This window comes from Stegostoma tigrinum, chromosome 34, assembly GCF_030684315.1.
Source record: "Stegostoma tigrinum isolate sSteTig4 chromosome 34, sSteTig4.hap1, whole genome shotgun sequence".
NCBI lineage: Eukaryota > Metazoa > Chordata > Chondrichthyes > Orectolobiformes > Stegostomatidae > Stegostoma > Stegostoma tigrinum.
Window position 1 is genome coordinate 4,875,253 of NC_081387.1, and position 22,920 is coordinate 4,898,172.

At 44.7% G+C, this 22,920-nt stretch overlaps 2 protein-coding genes across 3 annotated transcripts in view; one reads left to right on the plus strand and one right to left on the minus strand.

Annotated features, from left to right (window-relative positions):
- LOC125446460 (zinc finger protein 271-like) overlaps positions 1-22,920 on the plus strand; it is a 101,317-nt gene that overhangs the window by 46,479 nt on the left and 31,918 nt on the right. Inside the window, exon 4 of one of the 2 annotated variants that reach the window (XR_009442935.1) lies at positions 17,914-22,599. The exons of the other annotated variant lie outside the window; for it this stretch is intronic. The gene's annotated coding sequence lies outside the window, so the exon portion shown is untranslated. Of the gene's footprint in view, positions 1-17,913; positions 22,600-22,920 lie in introns of those variants that run through there. 2 annotated transcript variants of the gene reach the window in all.
- LOC125446458 (zinc finger protein 271-like) lies at positions 4,230-14,617 on the minus strand. The gene is made up of 2 exons (XM_059639679.1): positions 14,523-14,617; positions 4,230-7,174 (listed from the first exon to the last, which is right to left on the minus strand). Exon 2 carries the CDS (start codon positions 6,722-6,724, stop codon positions 5,774-5,776), a length of 951 nt encoding a protein of 316 aa, XP_059495662.1. The 5' UTR covers positions 6,725-7,174; positions 14,523-14,617; the 3' UTR covers positions 4,230-5,773.

Sequence of the window (22,920 nt, forward strand, 5' to 3'; positions counted from 1 at the left end):
CTTCACTATCTGCTACTCCACCAATCTTAGTGTCATCTGCAAACTTGCTGATCAGACCACCTACACCTTCCTCCAGATCATTTACATATATCACAAACAACAGTGGTCCCAGCACAGATCCCTGTGGAACACCACTGGTCACAGGTCTCCAATTAGTCCTATTATTTCTTACCAGTCTGCCAGCCACTTCTCTATCTATGTCAGTATACAATCCCAATCACATTCACACGTTCATCTTTTATGTGTGCCTTTATTGAAAGCCTTCTGAGGGTGCAAGTAAACCACACTCATTGGCCCTCTTTATTAACTCTACAAGTTACATTCTGAAAAAATTCCAGTAGATTTGTCGAGCATGATATCCCTTTCATAAAGCTGCGCTGACTCTATTTGATCCTGTCACTGCTTTACAAGTGCTGTGCTATTACATATTTGATAATGGACTTGAGCGTCTTCTCACTATCAATGTCAGGCTAACTGGTTTATAATTTCTTACTCTACCTCCTTTTTAAAAGTTATATTAGCTACCCTCCAAGCCATAGGAACTGTTCCAGAGTCTCAACAGTGTTGAAAGGTAACCACTAATGCAACTGTTATTTCTGGGGCCATTTCTTTAAGTGCTCTGGAATATAGATTATTGGCCCCTGGGGATTTATTGGCCTTTAATCTCAACAATTTCCCCAACACCATTTCCCTACTTATACTGATTTTCTTCACTTCCTCCTGCTCATGACCTTGTGATTCTACAAATACGATCACAGAACTATTAAGACACAGGAGGCTATTCAGCCTATTGTGTCTGGATCAGCTCTAATATTTACTTTAGTTCCATGATCTAGTGCTAATCTCCCACCTTTTCCCCATATCACACCATTACAATTCAAAACGAAACATTCAAAGCGCTCTTGAATGCCTCACTTGAACCTGTTTTCACCACATTTCCAGGCAGTACATTCCATTACAGTTGTTTTTCTATTGTCTGCACCTCTAATTTCCTGTTTAATGCCTTCCTTAACATTACCACTACAGTTTAGGGGTCTATAGACAACCCCTGCTATCATTTTCTGCCCCTTGATGTTTCCAGGCTCTACCCATATAGAATCCACTTCACCACAGCTAATATCCTTCTTCATTATTGCAGTAATATCACCTTTTAGTAGTATTGCTTCCACGTCTTATTATAAATAGAATGGGGGCTATCACACAGCCTTGCTCGACACCAGTCTGGATTTTGATGCTTTCTGGTTCAGATCTCCTACTCAAGAAAGTTATAATTATAATCATTATAAAATAATTGCAGGATTGTGAAGGTGATTTTACCCTTAATTCTTGTCCTGACAAGACTAAAACCATTTAAAGCAACATGGTAATTGGATAGACAAACCAGGAATTTTATTAGAAAGGAAACCTATATTTAAGAAACTTCAGGAAATGACTTGCCAGCTCTTTTTGGTGCACTTTGTAACTAGAGGTTTTGTCACAGTCAACATTGTCTCCTTTCTCCCTCCGTCTACCATCCACATGCGGAAGCCCTTTTCTCTCCTCAATGCAAGTTTTACCTTCAGAGTCATCTAATGTTTCAGTATGATGAGGCATTACCAAACTCTGCTTTTAACTCATAACACAGCCATATGCCTGCATTTCTGTAAATTACAAAATTTTAAACTGATTAACCACTAATACACCTCATTGCATTGCAAAACTCAATTAAGATTTATGGTTAATTGTAATTAATTTCTCTTAATACAGTGACATATAATTAAAATTGGCTGTTTAACCATGTTAGCTTCATTACTGAATACTATGCCTAACTACATATTTGTGAATAAGTTTCTTGGATGTAAAAACTGCTGCAACAAAAGACACATAGCCTTGTGAGTTAAAGTCAAATAGTTTAGTCGTCATTGAATATAAGGAAAGTTCATGAGATTGCACTTGATATTTTTCTTACTTTTCTGGCAACAAAGACCATGTTGGACATTTCTCTGAAAGGTCTAAATCCAAGTCAAACTATTATGATGTCTGTCTCATTCAATCCATATGGGACTCTGCTGGATAGACCATCGACTTGTTTGATCAGTGATGAACAAACACACAGCACCAAGACATCACAAGGCTCAGAGTCCAAGAGGAAGACGATGAATGTCTCAGCCAAAAACACTCCAGAAGTTCCAGGTTCGGACCATAATCAATCCAGAAAATCTATCCACATCTGAAGCACTTCAAAAGTCGTGTGAAATAAAAGCAGCTGGTTAAGTTGCGAAGAGGACATAAAAAGTCTGTAATGGGACATAGACAGGTTGTGAGTGGACAAAAACATAGCAGATAGAGAATTATGGAATAATGTGAACTTGTCCAATTTTGCACGAAGAATAAAAATATCAACATCTTATTCCAAGGGACACAGATGAACTTGGTGATACAGAAGGATCTGGGTATAGCAAACAAATAGCAAGGTAAACAGGGTGTTGTTGATAATTGCAAGGAGAGTGCAACATAAAATTAGGGATGTTTCACTAGTTGTTGTATAAATTGTTTACGAGACCATATCTGGAAGTCTGTGTATCGTTTTGGTCTCCTGATTTAAGAAAAAATGCAAATATGTTGGTTACAGTGCAGAGATTTACTCAAATCATACCTGGGAAGATATTTTATCAGTAAACAATGTATACGCTGGACATGTGTTCATTGGAATTTAGAAGAATGAGAGATGATCATAATGAAACATAAGGTGACCTTACAGAGATTGGTAAAATCGTGAGAGACATAGATAATGTGAATAGCAAAGGTCCGTTCTCGAGGTTAGGGGAGTTCAAAACTTGAGGGTATTATTTTAAGGTGAGAGAAGAAAAATTTCAAAGGGACCTGATGAGTAACTTTTTCACACAGAAAGTGGTTCATATGTGGAATGAACTGCTAAAGGAAGTGGTAGATGCAGGTACATGAACAGGAATGGTTTAGAGGGATATGTGCCAAACACAGGTAAATGTGACTAATTTAGTTTGGGGATCTTGGTCAGCATGGACGAGCTGGACCAAGGGGTCTGTTTCTACTCTATGTGACTCTGACTTTAATGAAATCCTCAGTGACTGTACAAGTTGGAATAATTAAAGTCTTTGTGAGAGAAACCAGAATTAAGGGCACACTTTAAATGGAGGTGGTTATCCATTTAAGATGGAAATGAGATGGAATTTTTCTCTCAGAGGATTACAGGTCTTTGGCACACTTTGACAGATGGAGGCTGGGTTGTTGATTATTTTTAAGGCTGAAGTTGGTATACTCTTGACTGACAAAGTAGTCAAATGTTCTTGGCAGTAGGCAGGCTGAGGCTTCAATCAAATCAGCCAGGATATTGCTGAATGGTGGGGCAGGTTTGAAGGACCGAATGGCCTAATGCTGCACCTTCTTCCTACATACATTGCTAGATGTGACCTCCTGGAACTAAAACAATCAGCCTTCATGGCTTATAGACCAACCCACTGTCACAGGTCAAGGAGGCAGCATCTCAAACTGAACCCAAGAGACAAATCTAAGAGGTAAAGAACGTGTAGTGGGATGAGAAAGCTTGAAAGAACAATATGCTGATCCTCATAATGTGAATCTTTGTGCAATCACGGGGGCCAAGGTCACACAGACAAAATCCCTTTCATTCATGGGACCAATGCTTCTCTTCTTAAGAATTAACATAAGGAAAATCTTTTTGAACCATTTCTCAAATACAGGGGCAGCTGATACCCTCCAGTCTATCCCCCCATTCTCTATGGGTGAATCCATGGGTAAGCAGGGATGTGCTGTTGCAGTTACACACGCCCTTGGTGAGGCCACACCTAGAATATTGTGTGCAGTTTTGGTCTCCTTTTCTGAGGAAGGAATCTGTTGGCCTCGAGGAAGTGCAGCAAAGGTTTACCAGGCTGATTCCGGCGATGCTGGGTCTAACATATGAGGAGAGATTGAATAGGTTGGGATTGTGTTTTCCAGAGTTCAGATGAATGAGGAGAGATCTCATAGAGACCTATAAAATTCTAACTGGACTGAACAGGGTAGACGTAGGGAGAATGTTCCCGATGGTGGGTGTGTCTAGAACCAGGAACCACAGTCTGAGGATGTGGGGTGGACAATTTAGATTAGATTAGATTAGATTCCCTACAGTGTGGAAACAGGCCCTTTGGCCCAACAAGTCCACACTGCCCTTTGCAGCTTCCCACCCAACCCCATCCCCCTATAACCCACACACCCCTGAACTCTACAGGCAATTTAGCATGGCCAATCCACCTAGCCTGCACATCTTTGGACTGTGGGAGGAAACCGGAGCACCTGGAGAAAACCCACGCAGACACGGGGAGAATGTGCAAACTCCGCACAGACAGTTACCCAAGGCTGGAATCGAACCTGGGTCCCTGGTGCTGTGAGGCTGCACTATCACAGGAAGAAGTGGATGCTAAAACATTGCATGTATTTAACAAGCGGCTAGATATAGCACTTGGGGCGAATGGGATCAAAGTTATGAGGAGAAAACAGGATTAGGCTATTGATTTGGACAATCTGCCATGATCGTAATGAATGGTGGAGCAGACTTGAAGGGCGGAATGGCCTCCTCCTACTCCTATCTTCTACATTTCTATGAGTTACCATCTATGGGAGAGTTGCAACAAGCAATGAACCAGATGAGAAATACCACAGTCTGTGGCCATGCTGGAATTCCAAGTGAATCTTTCAAAGCTTTTGCATAGTTTAAGATACTGTGAACTCATCGTATGGATTTGAGAGGAAAAAGAACTTCCCGCGACCTCAGGAATGTGGCAATTGTAACTACATTTAAGAAGTGATATAAATGACACTGCAGAAACTATGGAGGCATTTTCCTCTTATCCACAGCATGGATAATCCAGACACACATTTCTCCTGAATCACCTACTTCCTGTGGTTGAGGAGACCCTCCCAGAGACTCAGTGATATTTGTGCATGAGCAGGAGTTTCTATACATATTGATGTCTTCATTTGGTGATCTGGTCTACGGTTAACTTGACATTTTTGGAATGAGTCAACTGATGATGGGAGACAGACAGGGCTTTGGAATGTCAGTTCCTCTGTGTGTGAGCACTGAAGAGTAAGCAACATAGACAAGTTCTCAGTGCAGTGGAAGCAGACGATCAAGTTTCAAGTCCATGTGGAGATATCAGTGAATGTTGAGGGTGGTGAAACAATCCTGGTACACACCATACTGGAAGGGATGATCTACTGTGTACATTAATCAATGTTCCAGGATGTCCGACAACCGTGTGAAGTCCAAAAGGGATTCTGTATATATGTGAGTGCATTGGTAGACCGAAAAGCCTTGTCACATAATTCAGACCTGAATGGTTTCTCACCAGTGCAGCTCCAAAACGCTCCAGGAGATTGGAGGTTTGGTTGAAGTTCTGTCACAAACATCATACTTAAAGGGTTACACCCCATTTGGATTCCACTGATGGGGCAAGAGTTACAATGACCTTGAGTACAATCTCTCACACTTTACACCTAGCAGAGGTTCAATGGCTGTGTGAAGGTTTGGTCAGATGCCTGAAAGGATTCTTCTGTTTTATGAGGAGATTTCTCGGTTTTATAAAAGCTTCAGCACAAACCTTACACTTTATGGGTCTCTTCCTTTTGGATTATCTAATGGTGTGGGAGGCTTCTTAAATATGTGAAGGTTTTTCTAACATCTGACCATATTCTTTCCTGTGAATTTGGTAATGCTGGTGGAAATGGTTAAGAGCAAGAATGATGTGTAGCATACCTAGCACGTGAATATTTTTGCCCCCATGTGAATGCGCCGGTGTACTCGGAGATTCGATGAGTCTGAGAATGATTTATCACACACGCTGCACGTGAAAGGTTTTTCCCCAGTGTGAATGCGTTGGTGATCGAGGAGGGTTGATGACCTTGAAAAGGATTTGTCACACAACCCACACGTGAATGGTTTCTCCCCTGTGTGACTGCGTTGATGGTCGAGGAGGTGTGACGGTCGTGCAAATGATTTGTCACACACTTCACACGTGAACGGTTTCTCACCAGTGTGAACGCGTTGGTGCACACGGAGGTGGGTCGAGTTTGAAAATGATTTTTTGCACACTTCACATTGAAATGGCTTTTCCCCGGTGTGGCTGCGTTGATGAAGTCGAAGATGTGAAGACTGTGAGAATGATTTGTTGCACATTGTGCACGTGAATGGTTTCTCCCCAGTGTGTAGGCGTTGGTGTCGGCGAAGATGTGATGAGACCGAGAATGATTTATCACACACTTCGCATGTGAACGGCTTCTCACCAGTATGAATGCGTCGGTGATTCACAAGCGTTGATGAGTGAGTGAAGGTTTGGTCACACACCTCACACCGGAAAGGTTTCTCACCTGTGTGAATCCTCTGATGTATCAAGAGATCAGACGAGTGACAGAAAGCCATCTGACAAACATCACACCTGAAGGGTTTGTCACCTGTGTGAATACGTTGGTGTGTCAGGAGGGTTGTAGATATGGCAAAAGATTTATGACAAACTTCACATTTGAATGGTTTCTCCCCTGTGTGAGTGTATTGGTGTGCATGGAGATGCGATGACCGTGAGAATGATTTCTCACACACCTCACATGTGAATGGTTTCTCCACAGTGTGGATGCATTTGTGTTTCATGAGAGTAGATGATTTTGAAGAGTCTTGGTCACCTGCCCCACACTTGAATAGTTTCTCTTCCATGTTACTGTTCAACAAATGCAGTTTGTGTGTCAGGGAAATTGAATGTATGCAGCCCTCCTCACAACCTCGCACCTTGAACTACCTCTCACCTATAGGGTTGAGTCAGTGGTTCATGAGGCTCAATGAACGATTGAAGCTCTCACCCCACTTGGAGCCACCTCACATTTCTTTCCAGCCTCACCCTGACTGATCACCCACAGCTGAACCTTCAGAAAGGTTAGTTCCGATGGAAGGCTCTACACCACCGACGAGTTTTGGATCTGATGATATGTCAAAGCTCCCCTGAGCCGACCAATTTCCAGATGATGGTTTCACTGCCCAACCTTCTCTGTGTTGAGCAATGCTGTGAAGGGACGAGATGTCTTTCCACAGCTGTTCCTTGGGTGATGGTTAGCATCTATCTGCAGTGTCTATCCTCTGTATTCTCTAGTGTAGTACGGTGCAATCCTTCTGGAAAACAGGAAAAATAAACATGATTTCCTGAATGGGCCGACTCCTCAGTTTGCACAATTAGAGAATAGTGCAGAAAATAAATGCATCATGTCCCCAGATAAGCAAATCACTCTGAATTATCCTTTCTTCCTCTTCTGTTAACTAATTCAGTTAACTGCCTCTGGCTCAGACTCACCCCACGTGGTGAAGTTCCATCTCTCATGTTTTGAATCCTCCCTGGATAACAAATATCTCTGCGACATTCAATGTTCCCCAGACAGCTGCTGTCACTGTGTCCTGAGATCCACACTCAGGACCATGTGGTGCCATATACACACTCTCAATCTCTCTCTCCAACAGCATCGCATCACACTGGCTCAGGGCTGCACCAGTCTGCAGTTCCACTTCATCCTCAGCTCATTCATCGTGCTAACAAGAAACTTTTTCTTTTCCTTTCGGTCATCAAGGCCCACAAGATGCAACAACTCAAAGATACCCATGGCCCTCTGGAACCTACCCCTCCTCCCCTTCTCTCTGAAGCCACCCCTCTTCCAAACCCACCAGCCACTGTCAGGTATTCATCATCTCTCCTAACCTTCCGCTCTCTGATGCTGAACGTTCCACACTTAGCAAAGGCCTCATATTTATTCCTCTACATCCCCACCTTAATGGATTTCGAACTCTATTTCCACCATCTTTGCCTCTGTGCTCATTTCTTTGGACAAGAGTCCTCTCCCCATCCCACAGACCCCTTCGCCCAGTTCCAACAGTCTCCCTCCACCTGGACCCCTCCCTCTGGCCATGTACCTGCACTCGATCTTTTCATTTGAGAACAATCGACGTGACAATAATTGCCTCAATTTCTCTGGCCCCCACTCACCAAATCCAACCTATCTCCCTCCGAACTGACTACACTACGAGCAGTCAGCTCTAACCCCGACTTTGTCATCAAGTCTGCCGATAAGGGTGGTGCTGGTGTTGTCTGGCATACTGACCTCTACCTTGCAGAGGCTGAGCGCCAACTCACAGATATTTCCTGCTACCTTCCCCTGCACCATGACCCTATCATGGCATATCAGGCCATTGTATCCACTACGGCTACAGATCTCATTTCATTCAGTGACCTTGCCCCATCTGCTTCCAAGCTAATAGTCCCCCAATCCCACACAGCTCGTTTCTACCTCCTTTGAAAAATCCACAAACATGACAGACCCATTGTTTCTGCCTGCTCCTGCTTCACAGAACTCATCTCTTCCTACTTTGACTCAGTCTTCTCCCCCACCCGGTCCAATCCCTACCCACATACATCCATGATTCATCTGACACCTTACGCCGGTTTCAAAGCTTCCAGTTTACCGGCTCCAGCCACCTCCTCTTTACCATGGATGTGCAATCCCTTTAAAGATCCATTCCCCATCAGGAGGATCTGAGGGCTCTCTGCTTCTTCCTGGAGCTAAGACCTGAACCATCCCTACCCACCACCCTCCTCCGCTTGGCCAAGCTTGTCTTCACCCTCAACAACTTCTGTTTCAACTCCTCTCATTTTCTTCAGGTAAGAGGGGTGGCCATGGGTACCCGCTTGGACCCTAGTTATGCCTGTCTCTTCATGGGGTACACGGAACATTTCTTATTCCAATCCTATTCCGGCCCCCACCCACAACTCTTTCTCCAATACATCGATGATATCATCGATGCTGCTTCCCTCTCTTGTCTGGAATTGGAGAAGTTCATCAATTTCACTTCCAATTTCCACCCTGCCCTCAATTTCACCTAGTCTGTCTCTGATTCTCCCCTTTCCTTCCTTGACATCTCTCTTTCCATTTCTGGGGATAGACTGGCCACTAATATTCACTATAAACCCACCGACTCCCATAGCTACCTCCTCACAGTAGATCCTTTCACCCCACTTCCTGTAAAGACTCCATCCCATTCTCTCAGTTCCTCCATCTCCATCACATATGTTCAGATGAGGCCAACTTCGACATGGAGTCTCTGAAATGTCCACCGTCTTCCTTAATCTTCCAGCACCGTTGTCAACGGGGCCCTCAACCAGGACCGACCCATCTCCGACACTTCCGCCCTCACTCCTTCTCTTCCCTCCCACAACAGTGATAGGGCTCCCCTTGCCCTCACCGACCATCCCACCAGCATCCACATCCAGATGTCATTTCCGCTACCTCCAGCGAGATGCCACCATCAGACATACATTCCCCTCTCTCTCCCTTGTCCGCCTTCCACAAGTACCAGTTTCCCCCGAGACACCCTCGTCCACACTTCCTTCACCCCCAATACATCCCCACAGCCCTAGAGCACCTTCCCCTGTAACTGGCGAAGGTGCAACACCTGCCCATTTACCTCCTCCCTCCCAGTATCCAAGGGCCCCAACATACCTTCCAGGTGAAGCAACACTTCACCCGCTCTTCCTAGAATTTAGTCTATTGCATTCGCTGCTCACAACATGGTCTCCTCTACACTGGGGAAACGAAGTGTAGACTTAGCGACCGCTTTGCAAAACATCTACGTTCTACTCACAAAAAAGACCCTGAATTACCCGTTGTCAGCCACTTTAGTGCACCATCCTGCTCCCTGGCCAACATCTCTGTCTCTGGCTTGCTACAGTGTTCCAGTGAAGCCCAATGCAAGCTGGAGGAACAACACCTCATTTTCTGCCTGGAGATCCTCCAACTCTCCAGACTCAGTATTGAGTTCAATAATTTTCGGGCCTAAACTCTCCCCTGTCCCAGTCTCCCATCCCACACACTAGGCCTTGTTACCACATACACTGCCATTATACACCCCACTGTTGTTAGTCACTAACAGTCCCCATTAACAACTACTCACCCTCCCAGCCTGATCATTAGCAACTCCTTTGTCTGTCCAACTGTCCTTCTCTCTCTTTGGGCTCTATCTTATCGTTTACTCCCTACCCCATCCCCCTCCCTATTTCCTGCATATAAACTGATATTTTCCCAGCTACCATCAGTTCTGAGGAAGGGGCACTGGACCCGAAACATTAACTCTGATTTTTTTCTTCACAGATGCTGCCAGACCTGCTGAGCTTTTCCACCAACTTCTGTTTTTGTAACTGATTCACTTGTAACGACCCCCTGTATGAAAAAGTATTTCTTCACTTCTTTTTTGTTTTTTTTAAACCAGTTATATTAAATCCCTGTCCTCTCATAGGAGACTTCACTACTGATTGCCAGTCTGCTATTCTACCAGATACAAGTCTAAGATAACAAAGTGTGGAGCTGGATGAACACAGCAGGCCAAGCAGCATCTCAGGAGCACAAAAGCTGACGTTTCGGGCCTAGACCCTTCATCAGATGTCTCTGCTTGGCCTGCTATGTTCATCCAGCTCCACACTTTGTTATCTTGGATTCTCCAGCATCTGCAGTTCCCATTATCACAGATACGAGTCTTTTTCTTTTCCTCACTTGTCTAAACACACACCCTCTGTTTACAGCAGGGATATCAGATAGTGACCAGGAGCAGACAATGTGGCAACTTTCCTTCATCCATTCAGTCTCCCAAGTTCCCAGACTCCATGAGAGCAATGAAAATGACAGACAAGCAGAGTGTAAAATGGGCCATCAATTCACTTTGATTTGCGAGTTCTGTTTGTGAAGATTAGACGTAACATATAACAATATAACATGTGAGATTAAATATAAATAATATTCAGGACAAATGTGAATTCAATGGAATTTTAAAATTATTTCAAGAAAGCATCTGGATAGGAATGCTGGAAGAAGAAAATATTGCTTCAGCTTGGCTGATTGAAAGATTCTGGTTTATCCTGGGAAATTAGATTCACTGCATTCACTCAGACTGCACATCCCAAACTCAACTAATACCACAGCACTGGGCAAAACTGTTAAATCCACGCCCAGGCTTTTCGGATAGGCTGAGACCTTCAGGAACAATCTGAAAAAGGAGGCATTCAAAAACATGGATGTGTCTCCAGGTATGATTATCATCTCACTATTGAATGAGGAGTGGAAAGGCCATTGGGCAATTTGAAAACAAGGATGAGAACTTTAAAATTGAGATGTTGCTTGTATCCCTGAGAGGCCACGGGTGATTAGTAAACAAGTTTTTGGCTCAGTTACAACATAGGCAACAGAGTTTCAATCAAGAACAAAAACAAGTTTTCTGGAAAAGCCCAGCAGGTCTGGCTGCATCTGTGAAGGAAAAACAGAGTTAACATTTCAGGTCCAGTGACCCATCCTCAGAAGCATCTGCTGGACCTGAAACATTAACTCTGTTTTTCCCTTCACAGATGCTGCCAGACCTGCTGAGCTTTTCCAGCAACTTTGGTTCTGTTCCTGATTCACAGCATCAACAGCTCTTTCGGATTTTATTTAGAGTTTCAATCAATATATAGATGGCCCTACTGGAGAAGGGGCAAAACTTAACTCCCTCTTAGGAAATGAGGCAGGGCAAGTGACTGAGATGTTAGTGGGGGAGCACTTTGGGACCATAACTCTATTAGTTCAAAAATAGGTAGGGAAAAGGATAGGCATGATCCACAAGTTAAAGTTCCAAATTGTGGCGAAGCCAATTTTGATGGTATTAGACAGGAAATTTCAAAAGTTGACTCGGGGAGGCTGTTCACAGCTGAAGGGATGTTTGACAAGTGGGAGGCTTTCGAAATCAAGATAACATGAGTTCCGGGACAGCTAGTTCCTGTTAGAGTGAAGGGCAAGGCTGGCAGGAGTTGGGTACATTGGATGACTTAAGATATTGAGACTCTGGTCAAGAAAAAGGAGGAGGCATATGACAGATATAGATGGCACGGATGAAGTGAATCCCTTGAGTGTCAGAATATATGTAGGAGGGAACTCAGGAGGGTAAAAAGGGAAAATGAGATAGCTTTGACAGATAAGGTGAAAGAGAATCCAAAGAGATTCCATCATAGAATCATAGAATCCCTACAGTGTGCGAACAGGCCCTTCAGCCCAACAAATCCACACCAACTCTTGGAGCATCCCACCCAGATCCATCCGTCTATAACCTACCTAATCTACACATCCTCGAGTATTACGGGCAATTTAGCATGGCCAATCCATGTATCCTGCATATCTTTGGACTGCGGGAGGAAACCAAAGCACCCAGAGGAATCCCACGCAGACACCACACTCCACAAACTCCACACAGACAGTCAACCGAGGGTGGAATCGAATCTGGGTTCCTGGCGCTGAGAGGGTGCAGTGCTAAACACTGAGCCACCATGCTGCCCCTAATTCTATGAATATATTAAGGTCAAAAAAGTAACTAGGGAGGGAACCGGGCACCTGAAAGATCAACAAGGCCATCGATGTGTGGAACCACAGGAGATAGGTGAGATCTTTAAAGAATATTTCCCCTCTGTATTTACTGTGAAGAATGACTTGGAAGCCAGGGATCTCAGGGAAACAATAGTGATGTCTTGAAAAGACTCCACATCACAGAAGAGCAGATGCTACAGATCTTAAAGCACATAAAGGTCAATAAATGTCCAGGACTTGTTATGTGTATCCCAGGACATCCCAGGGAAGCTGGGCAAGAAATTGCAGAGCCTCTAGCAGAAATATCTGTATCATCGACAGCCATGGGAGAGGTGGCAGAAGACTAGAGGATGGCTAATGTGGTGCCATAATTTAAGAAAGGCTACGAGGAAAAGCCAAGGAACTACAGATCAGTGAGCCTGACCTCAGTGAAGGGTAAGTTATTGGACAGGATTCTGACACAGGATCCACATGCATTTGGAGAGGCAAGGACTGATTAGGGAATTTGCGTCTCACGAACTTGATTGAGTGTTTTGAAGAGATGATCAAGAAGATAGATGAAGGCAGAGCATGGATCTTAGCAAGGCCTTCGACAAGGTACCATACAGTAGACTGGTGAGTAAGATTAGATCACATCCCGGAACAGCTGGTCAACAGGTACGAAATTGGCTTGACACTAGGAGACAGAGGCTGGTGGTACAGGGTTGTTGTTCAGACAGAAGGCCTGGAACCAGCGATGTGCCGCAAGGATTGGTGCTGGACCCACTGTTGTCCATCATTTATATAAACAATTTAAGTGAGAATATAGGATGCTTGGTTAGTAAGTTTGTGGATGACATTAGAATTGATGGTAAAGTGGACAGTGAAGAAGGTTGTCTAAAAGTACAATAGGATCTTGATCAACTGGGCAATGGGCCAAGGAATGGCTTATAAATATGAGATATTGCAATTTGATAAGACAGACAAGGGCAGGACTTGCATGGTTATTGGTAGGGCCCTGGGATGTAGTCAAACAGAGAGACCTGTTTCAAACAGAGAGAACAGGGTGCAGGTATGTAGTCCCTTGAATGTGGCATCACCAGGGGACAGGTGGTGAAGAAAGCATTTGGCACACTTGCCTTCATCAGTCAGAACACGGTAAAAGAGTTGGGACGTCATCAATTTATAAAAATTGATAAGGCCACATTTGGAGTACTATGTACAGTTCTGGTTGCCCTACTACAGGAAGGATGTTATTAAACTGGAAAGGGTGCAATTAAGATTTACAAGACTATTACTGAACCTGGAGGGTTTGAATTGTCAGGAGAGGCTGGATAGGCAGGTATGTTTTTCCCTTGAACATAGGAGGCTGAGAGGTAACCTTATAGCCTTTTATAAAATCATGAGGGGCATATATAATGTAGATAGCCAAGGTCTTTTCACCAGGGTAGAGCCGTCCAAAACTAGAGGGTATAGGTTTAAGGTGAGAGGAGAAAGATTAAAACGGACCTGAGGGATAATGTTTTCAGATATGGAATGAGCTACCAGAGCAAGTGGTTGAGGTAAGTGCAATTACAACATTTAAAAGGCATCTGGACAGGTACATGGATAGGAGAGGTTCAGAGGGAGATAAATGCAGACAAACAGGACTAGTTCAAGTTTAGAAATCTGGTCAGCATGGACAAGTTGGACTGAATGGTCTGTTTCAATGTTGTATTACTCTGCTGCAGTAGCTTAGATTACAGCGCAACATCCCGTCATAAAATTACTCCGTATGAATCAGGTAGGGCTCAGGGCAGATTCACAAGAATGATTCCAGCAATGAGAAACTTCAATTCTGTAGAGAGAGGAGAGAAGGTAGAACTTTTCTCCTCGGAGAAAGCACAGGCTGGAAATCAGGAGGGAAATGTTTCCAATAAACACACTCAATATCCAACACACAGCTCCAGTCAAACAGTTCAGCACAAAGCACTGAGTAAACAGCTCTCTCAATGGATCTTCTCACACAACATAAGGGACATTTCCACCCCTGATTACCCCCAGGACAGTCAGACTGCCTGAAGACTGGTGTGGATATTATGGGATACAATTTGTATAAAAGCTGCTCCTTCACTCACCATCTCCTCACTTGGTTTTCAGTCCCTGTAGGAAGTGAACCAGCTCTGGAAGAGGAAGAGGAGAGAATGGGCAGAGTGGGTGGGCTCTCTGATTGACGTCTCTCACAGCCAATCCAAATATTTCTGCAGCAAAGAGATAATGGGAACTGCAGATGCTGGAGAATCCAAGATAATAAAATGTGAGGCTGGATGAACACAGCAGGACAAGCAGCATCTCAGGAGCACAAAAGCTGACGTTTCGGGCCTAGACCCTTCATCAGAGAGGGGGATGGGGAGAGGGAACTGGAATAAATAGGGAGAGAGGGGGAGGCGGACCGAAGATGGAGAGTAAAGAAGATAGGTGGAGAGGGTGTAGGTGGGGAGGTAGGGAGGGGATAGGTCAGTCCAGGGAAGACGGACAGGTCAAGGAGGTGGGATGAGGTTAGTAGGTAGCTGGGGGTGCGGCTTGGGGTGGGAGGAAGGGATGGGTGAGAGGAAGAACCGGTTAGGGAGGCAGAGACAGGTTGGACTGGTTTTGGGATGTAGTGGGTGGGGGGGAAGAGCTGGGCTGGTTGTGTGGTGCAGTGGGGGGAGGGGACGAACTGGGCTGGTTTAGGGATGCAGTGGGGGAAGGGGAGATTTTGAAACTGGTGAAGTCCACATTGATACCATATGGCTGCAGGGTTCCCAGGCGGAATATGAGTTGCTGTTCCTGCAACCTTCGGGTGGCATCATTGTGGCAGTGCAGGAGGCCCATGATGGACATGTCATCTAGAGAATGGGAGGGGGAGTGGAAATGGTTTGCGACTGGGAGGTGCAGTTGTTTGTTGCGAACTGAGCGGAGGTGTTCTGCAAAGCGGTCCCCAAGCCTCCGCTTGGTTTCCCCAATGTAGAGGAAGCCGCACCGGGTACAGTGGATGCAGTATACCACATTGGCAGATGTGCAGGTGAACCTCTGCTTAATGTGGAATGTCATCTTGGGGCCTGGGATGGGGGTGAGTGAGGAGGTGTGGGGACAGGTGTAGCATTTCCTGCGGTTGCAGGGGAAGGTGCTGGGTGTGGTGGGGTTGGAGGGCAGTGTGGAGCGAACAAGGGAGTCACGGAGAGAGTGGTCTCTCCGGAAAGCTGACAGGGGAGGGGATGGAAAAATGTCTTGGGTGGTGGGGTCGGATTTTAAATGGCGGAAGTGTCGGAGGATAATGCGTTGTATCCGGAGGTTGGTAGGGTGGTGTGTGAGGAGTTTCCTGAAGCTTGTGAAACTGACCAGTGAAATGGAGGTGACTTTGAGCAGCAGATCTGGTGGGGATTTAAATTTGCCATTGTCCCCATCTGAATAAAACCTCACTTATTGCAGCTGCTGTCTCTGTGCCCCTGGTAAATGTTTGACGGGGATTTCTAGTGTGGGGATAGCATTCTCCAGCCTCAGAGGCTTTCAAACTGACAACATCAGTGAGGGATGTGTGTCCTTTGATGTGTTTGACAGCAGATCAGAACAGGAAGGCCCACAGTATCCAAGGCAGCGATGGTGTGCATGGGTGGGATCAGCAAATGCACTGGAGAAAGAGACTGATGAAGGAGGGCAGGAAATAGGGACAGAAGAGTAAGGGACATATAAGAAAGAGCTAAAGTTTATTGATTCAGTAGTTGGAGAGCTTTAAGAGACTTCTGGAGATTGGTCCCGGGAGAGTGACCTTCTAAGCAGAAACTCAGTAAACTCAGGAGAAAGTAAGGAATGGAGGGAATACGCTGATAGGATGAGATGAAGAGGAGACCAACATGTAGCATGAACACCATATGGACCAATTGGGCCAAATGGCCTCATCGACACTGTAACTGTATCCGTGTAACCTTCCATGGATTTGGATTTGTAGCCTATATTTTAATTGTTAATGTAGCATCATAGCAATTCAGTTGCTATATCGGGACACGTTTATTGAAAGTCAAAAATAGAGATTGCCGGTAAAGCTCAGCAGATCTGGCAGCATTTGCGGAGAGAAATCAGAGTTAACATTTCAGTCAAGTGACCCTTCCTCAGAACCCGACCCTAAATGTTAACTCTGATTTCTCTCCAGATGCTGCCAGATCTGCTGAGCTTTGCCAACAATTTATATTTTTGTCTCTTATTTATAGCATCTGCAGTTCTTTCGGTTTTTATCACACTAATTGAAATGTCTTTTAATGCCTTCTCATCGATGAAAAGAAGGGACCTGCATCTGATGCCCAAAGTACTGTCTGTCTTGGCATTGCTTGTATAAACTTTTCCTGTCATCAGTCTAATCATTTCAAAAAGGCAACTGAACTGTAAGCCCTACTCGACTGTTCCACTAGAGGAATAGTTTCTGTCTGACGAGTTATTCAACTCAATTACATTCTGAAACTCTTCAATTAGATTGGTTTTGTTTTTGATAGTGAGTATGGCGTAACTGCCTGATGTCGGGGGCCTTCTTTTGGCCGAGGTTCAAGCCCCAACTACTTTAGAGGTGTGTAAATAATGCCTCTGTACAGTTGATTACAAAAATAGGTTAAATAAAGATTGCACCTCCCCATCACGACCCTCTCTTCTCAGCCCCCTCCTTCCCATCATCCTCACTCCTATGCCTCTGACTCTGCTATGCCCACCTCTGTGGTTTTTGCTCCAGTGTCCCTGCATCCCTCCTGTACCTGTGCTGATCCTACCTCCGCATGTCATCACTGCCTTGGATGCTGTGGGTCTTCCTCTTCTAATCTGCCGTCAAACACATACAAAGATACACATCTCACGCTGATGTTGTCAGTTTGAAAACCTCTGAGGGTGAAGAATGCTATTTCCGCACTAGGAATCTCTGTCAGACATTTTACCAGGGGAACTGAGACAGCAGCTACAATAAGTGAGGTTTTATTCAGGTGGGACAATGACAAGTTTAAATCTCCACCTGATCTGCTGCTCAGTTACCTTTGTTTGACTGGTCATTTCCCCAAACCTCAGGAAGCCTGTGTTCATTGTGGAGTAATTTGTATTTTAAACTTTGTTCTATGTAGTGTATATACTGTCCTCAAACCTGTACTTGCACATGATAATGTCAGAGGCCTCATTTGGTCTACAAGGATATTTATCCAAATATCTCCCTTTTATAATAGGAAAAAAATACATACATTATCATTTGCAATTTATTTCACATACACAAATCATCAACAAAATTATTTCTCATCTTTTCCAATTTCATCTTGTAGTGCATATCTGATTTTGAAAGTGTTCAAGTCTTAAGTAACGTCATTTGCAAATGTTTCGAAGCAGAAATAAGTGATTTGTGAAGTTTCCTTTGAAATGACTTCTGGTCAGATTACACCATTATTTTCTCTCACAAACAGGTAATGTTTAATAATTTCACAAGCAGAGATAATAACCAAGTTCTCTTTCTCAAACTGTGCACAGCATGATTCAAGAACAAAGAACAAAGAAAGTTACAGCATGGGAACAGGCCCTTCAGCCCTTCAAGCCTGCGCCGTTCGAGATCCTCTGTCTAAACCTATCATCTATTTTCTAAGGGTCTGTATCCCTCTGCTCCCTGCCCATCCATGTACCTGTCCAGATACATCTTAAAAGACACTAGCGTGTCTGCACCTACCACCTCTGCTGGCAACGCGTTCCAGGCACCCACCACCCTCTGCGTAAAGAACTTTCCACACATATCTCCCTTAAACTTTCCTCCTCTCACTTTGAACTCATGACTCATCGTAATTGAGTCCTCCACTCTGGGAAAAAGCTTCTTGCTATCCAGCTTGTCTATACCCCTCATGATTTTGTAGACCTCAGTCAGGTCCTCCCTCAATCTCCGTCTTTCTAATGAAAGCAATCCTAATCTACTCAACCTTTCTTCATAGCTAGCGTCCTCCATACCAGGCAACATCCTGGTGAACCTCCTCTGCACCATCTCTAAAGCATCCACATCCTTTTGGTAATGCGGCCACCAGAACTGTACGCAGTACTCTAAATGTACCGAACCAAAGTCTTATACAACTATAACATGACCTGCCAACTCTTGTACTCAGTACCCCATCCAATGTTGGAAAGCATGCCCTATGCCTTCTTGACCACCCTTTTGACCTGCATTGCCACCTTCAGGGAACAATGGACCTGCACACACAGATCTCTCTGTACATCAATTTTCCCCAGGACTTTTCCATTTACTGTACATTCGCTCTTGAATGAGATCTTCCAAAATGCATCACCTTGCATTTGCTCCTAGTCTTCACATGGGTTCACTGATGTTCCAGGACGTCTCACAACTGTGTGATGGATTTGTTTTAACAGAACACATCCTGATAGAATTGCTCCTGTGTGTATTGAAGGAGTCGGAGGTAAGCTGACTGTGTGCAAGTTTTGTCACAAGCGTCACTCTTAAAGAGATTCTGTCCTATGAGAATCCTGTAGTGTCTCAGGAAGTTGTAAAATACTACATCAGCTTTATTGCAAACCTCGCACATGAATTTTTACACCTACGTGTGGATCCTTTGGTGGAGCAGGAATTTTGAAGACCCTGAGAATGATTTATCACACATCTTGCACTTAAATGGTTTCTCATTTGTTTGCATACATTGGTGTACGTGGAGGTTTGATGATCACGAAAATGACTTGTTACACACCTCACATGTAAATGGTTTCTCCCCAATGTGAATTTGTTGGTGTAATCAGAGACCTATTAAATCGAGACTGATTTGTCACACGACTCGCACCCAAATGGCTTCTCTCTTAGCGCGGATCCTTTGGTGGAGCAGGTTCCAGGACCTCAAGAATGATTTGTCACACGGTCTGCACACAAAGGGTTTCTCTCCAGTGTGAAATGTGTTGGTGCCTGCGAAGATTTGATGACCCTGAAAATGACTTGTGACACACCCCATACCCGAGTGGTTTCTCTCCTGTGTGAACCCGCTGATGCAGCAGGAGCTTCAATGACTGCAGGAATGATTTGTCCCCTGCCTCACATTTAAACGGTTTCTCCCCAGGATGGATGTGTTCATGTGCACGGAGATTTCCTGACTGCGAAAATGATTTGTCACACACATTGCATGTGAATGGCATAGCTCCAGACAATGTTTTGGTGTTTGTGGAGTGTTAATGAATTTGAGAATGATTTGTTGCATACTTCACACATGAATGGTTTCTCTCCTGTATGCATCCGCTGGTGAATGCGAAGGCATGATAACTGCAAAACTGATTTGTCACATACATCACAAGTGCATGGTCTCTCTCTGGCGCGGATGTGCTGGTGTGCGTGAAGATATGATGAATTTGCAAATGACTTGCCACACACTCCAAATCTGAATGGTTACTCCCCTGTGTGAACATGTTGGTGTATGCAGAGGTGTCATGACTGTGAGAATAATTTAAGGCACACCTCACATGTGAGCGGTTTCTCCCCAGCGTGAATGAGTTGGTGTGCAAGGAGTGCTGATGACTTTGAGAATGATTTATTGTACCTCTTGCATGTAAATGGTTTCTCCCCCGCATGAATGTGACGATGATTCACCAGGCTTGATGACTGCGCAAAGTCTTTGTTGCACGCCTCACACTTCACCATAGTATGAATGCATCAGTGACTGATGAGCATTGATGAACGTACAAAGGCTCTGTCACATACCTCGCAATTAAATAGAGATGACAAGGTATAGAGCTGGATGAACACAGCAGGCCAAGCAGCATCAGAGGAGCAAGTAAGCTGACGTTTGGGGTCTGGACCCTTCTTCAGAAAAATTAAATTAGCTAGCAATTAAATGCTTGCTCTCCCATAGATCAGCTCTAGTACTAACAGTTGCAATGCGTTAGCAGACCTTATCAGCCTGCAGAGCCCGCCTTACATTTGAACAGCCTTTCACTTGTCAGAATGAGTCAGTGGTTCATGAGGCTTGAATGATTGAAGCTCTCACCACACTTGGAACACACTTCTTCCCAACCTCACCCTGACTGATCACCCACAGCTGAACCTTCAGAAAGGCTGGTTCTGATGGAAGGCTCTACACCTCTGACCAGTTCAGATCTGATGATAAGTCAAAGCTCCCTGACCTGACCGATTTCCAGATGATGGTTTCACTGCCCAGCCTTCTCTGTGTTGTGCAATGCTGTGAAGGGATCGGATGCCTTCCCACCGTCATGCAGTTGTTCCTTCGACAATATTCAGGATCTATCTGTAGTGTCTGTTGATTCTGTATTCTCGGGTATAGTACAGTGCAATCCTTCTGTAAAACAGGAGAAGGAAACATGTTTTATTCCAATTCCAGCTTTCTTCCCTTGTTTATACCTTCACAGGATGTGTGCATTTCTGGCCATGCAGGCATTAATTGCCCATTCTTATTTGCCCCCTTGGGGTGTAGGGACATTTTGATTTACTAATTTAGATTTTATTGTCACAGGCACTAAGTATAGGAATACATCCGTACAGTGAAAACTGCGCATAGTTGTCATTCTCTGACGCCATCCTGGTTACTAAGCCAGAATTAAAAGATTTAACACAGTTAAAAGGTAAAAGAAAAAAAAGTCCATATCTCAAAATCCAAAGTTCCATCTCCACTTATGTGCCTGGAGCGCTCAGTCACGCGGCTACAGCCTGAAGTTTAGGCCAGCCCATGAGTACCCACGCAGAGAAGCCACTGTTTATTGCCACTGCTGCTCTAATCACCAGAAGGAGCTCCGCTGCCACCGTTCAGGACGCCAGAAGAAGCTGCGCCATCACTGACACCGCTGCTCCCAGCACCATGAAGTCCGCCACCGATTCTGGCCCACACTCAGTGATCCGGCCCCCGCTCGATCCTCCAGCCCCCACCCGATCCTCCAGCCTGCGCTCGAACCTCCGGCTGTACTTGATTGTCTGACCTGCACTCGATCACCCATCCAGCGCTTGACCCTCTGGCTGGCGCTCAATCCTCCAGCCCGTCTGCAATCTGCCTTCATCGCTCTGGCCCGTGTTGGATCCACTGCCGCTGCAGTACACAGCCTACGTGTTCAGCTCCCAGGGTGACAGGGTGGAGGGTTAAAACTTGCAGTTGGTGGTGTCCCATGCATCTGCTTGCCCTGCTGAATGACGAAGGTGACAGGTTGAGAAGGTCAGAAATCACACAACACCAGGTTTATTTGAAAACGCAAACTTTTGGAGCATAGCCCCTTCACCCTGATGCAGGTTGGGCTACACTCCGAAAGCTTGTGTTTTCGACTAAACCTGTTGGACTATAACCTGGTGTTATGTGATTTCTGACCTTGTCCACTCTAGACCAACACAGGCACCTCCACATCCAGTTTAGAAGGTGCTGCCTAAGGAGCCTTGGTGGATTTCTGCAGCATGTTTCAACACCCTGTAAACCAATACTAAAAAAGAAAGAAATGAAAGCAACTGATTTTTGTCTCCCACATCAGTCCAACACCTATTTCATCTCCTTTTTTTCCATCTGATGTACGTTTTCAAGATTTAACAGAATCTAATTGTGAATTAGAATATTTATTTTCTTCTCTTGTCAATCAGACAAGAACAAACAGAACAAAGAACAACACAGGAATAGGCCCTTTGGCCCTCCAAGCCTGCACTGATGCATTCTGCCCTTCCATACTAAAACTGTCTTCACTTACAGGGTCTATATCCCTCTATTCACTTCCTATTCATTAATTCATACAGGTGCTTCTTGAATTGTCTCCTTCCACCACGTCCTCTCCAAGTATTCACCTTGCACATCTCTTTTGAACTTCCCCTATGGAAGGATAATGTTAAATAGATCAGAATACCCTAGTCAGTAAAGCAAAGGTTAAAATGGCAGCAAAATAGCAGAATGCTCTATACGCTAGAAACCAGAGAAAGTTCCAAACAGTCAAAAACAGGAAAATTCTGAGATACAATAACATTTAAAGAAAATACATGCTGACAGTCACATAGCTGATACCTAAAAATCACTCCTAGCTTCTGTAAAAGCAAGAACGCCTGAATATCATAAGATGATTGGTGTATTGTATGGCTAAGGTTTATGATGAAGATGTGACTGGACAGTGAGGAAACATGATTTTTGTGGCAAAAAATGCAACTGTTACTGCCTGTATTAGACTCGTCTGGCAGGGTTACCAGTAACCCACTTTTTGCATGCAAGCAATAAACTATTGAATGTTCAACAAATCGCCATTTGACTAGTAATTTTTATGGCAATATTTCTTGGAGGTCCCACCAAGATGGGAAAAGCTCCAGCTTGAAGCACCAGCCTAGATAACATGATAACAAAATGTGAGGCTGGATGAACACAGCAGGCCAAGCAGCATCTCAGGAGCACAAAAGCTGACGTTTCGGGCCTAGACCCTTCATCAGAGAGGGGGATGGGGGGAGGGAACTGGAATAAATAGGGAGAGAGGGGGAGGCGGACCGAAGATGGAGAGTAAAGAAGATAGGTGGAGAAGGTGTGGGTGGGGAGG

Bases quoted from the DNA above. Each gene is read 5' to 3' on its own strand.
- LOC125446458 (XM_059639679.1), bottom strand. From the start codon at position 6,724: ATGGAAGAGAAACTATTCAAGTGTGGGGCAGGTGACCAAGACTCTTCA.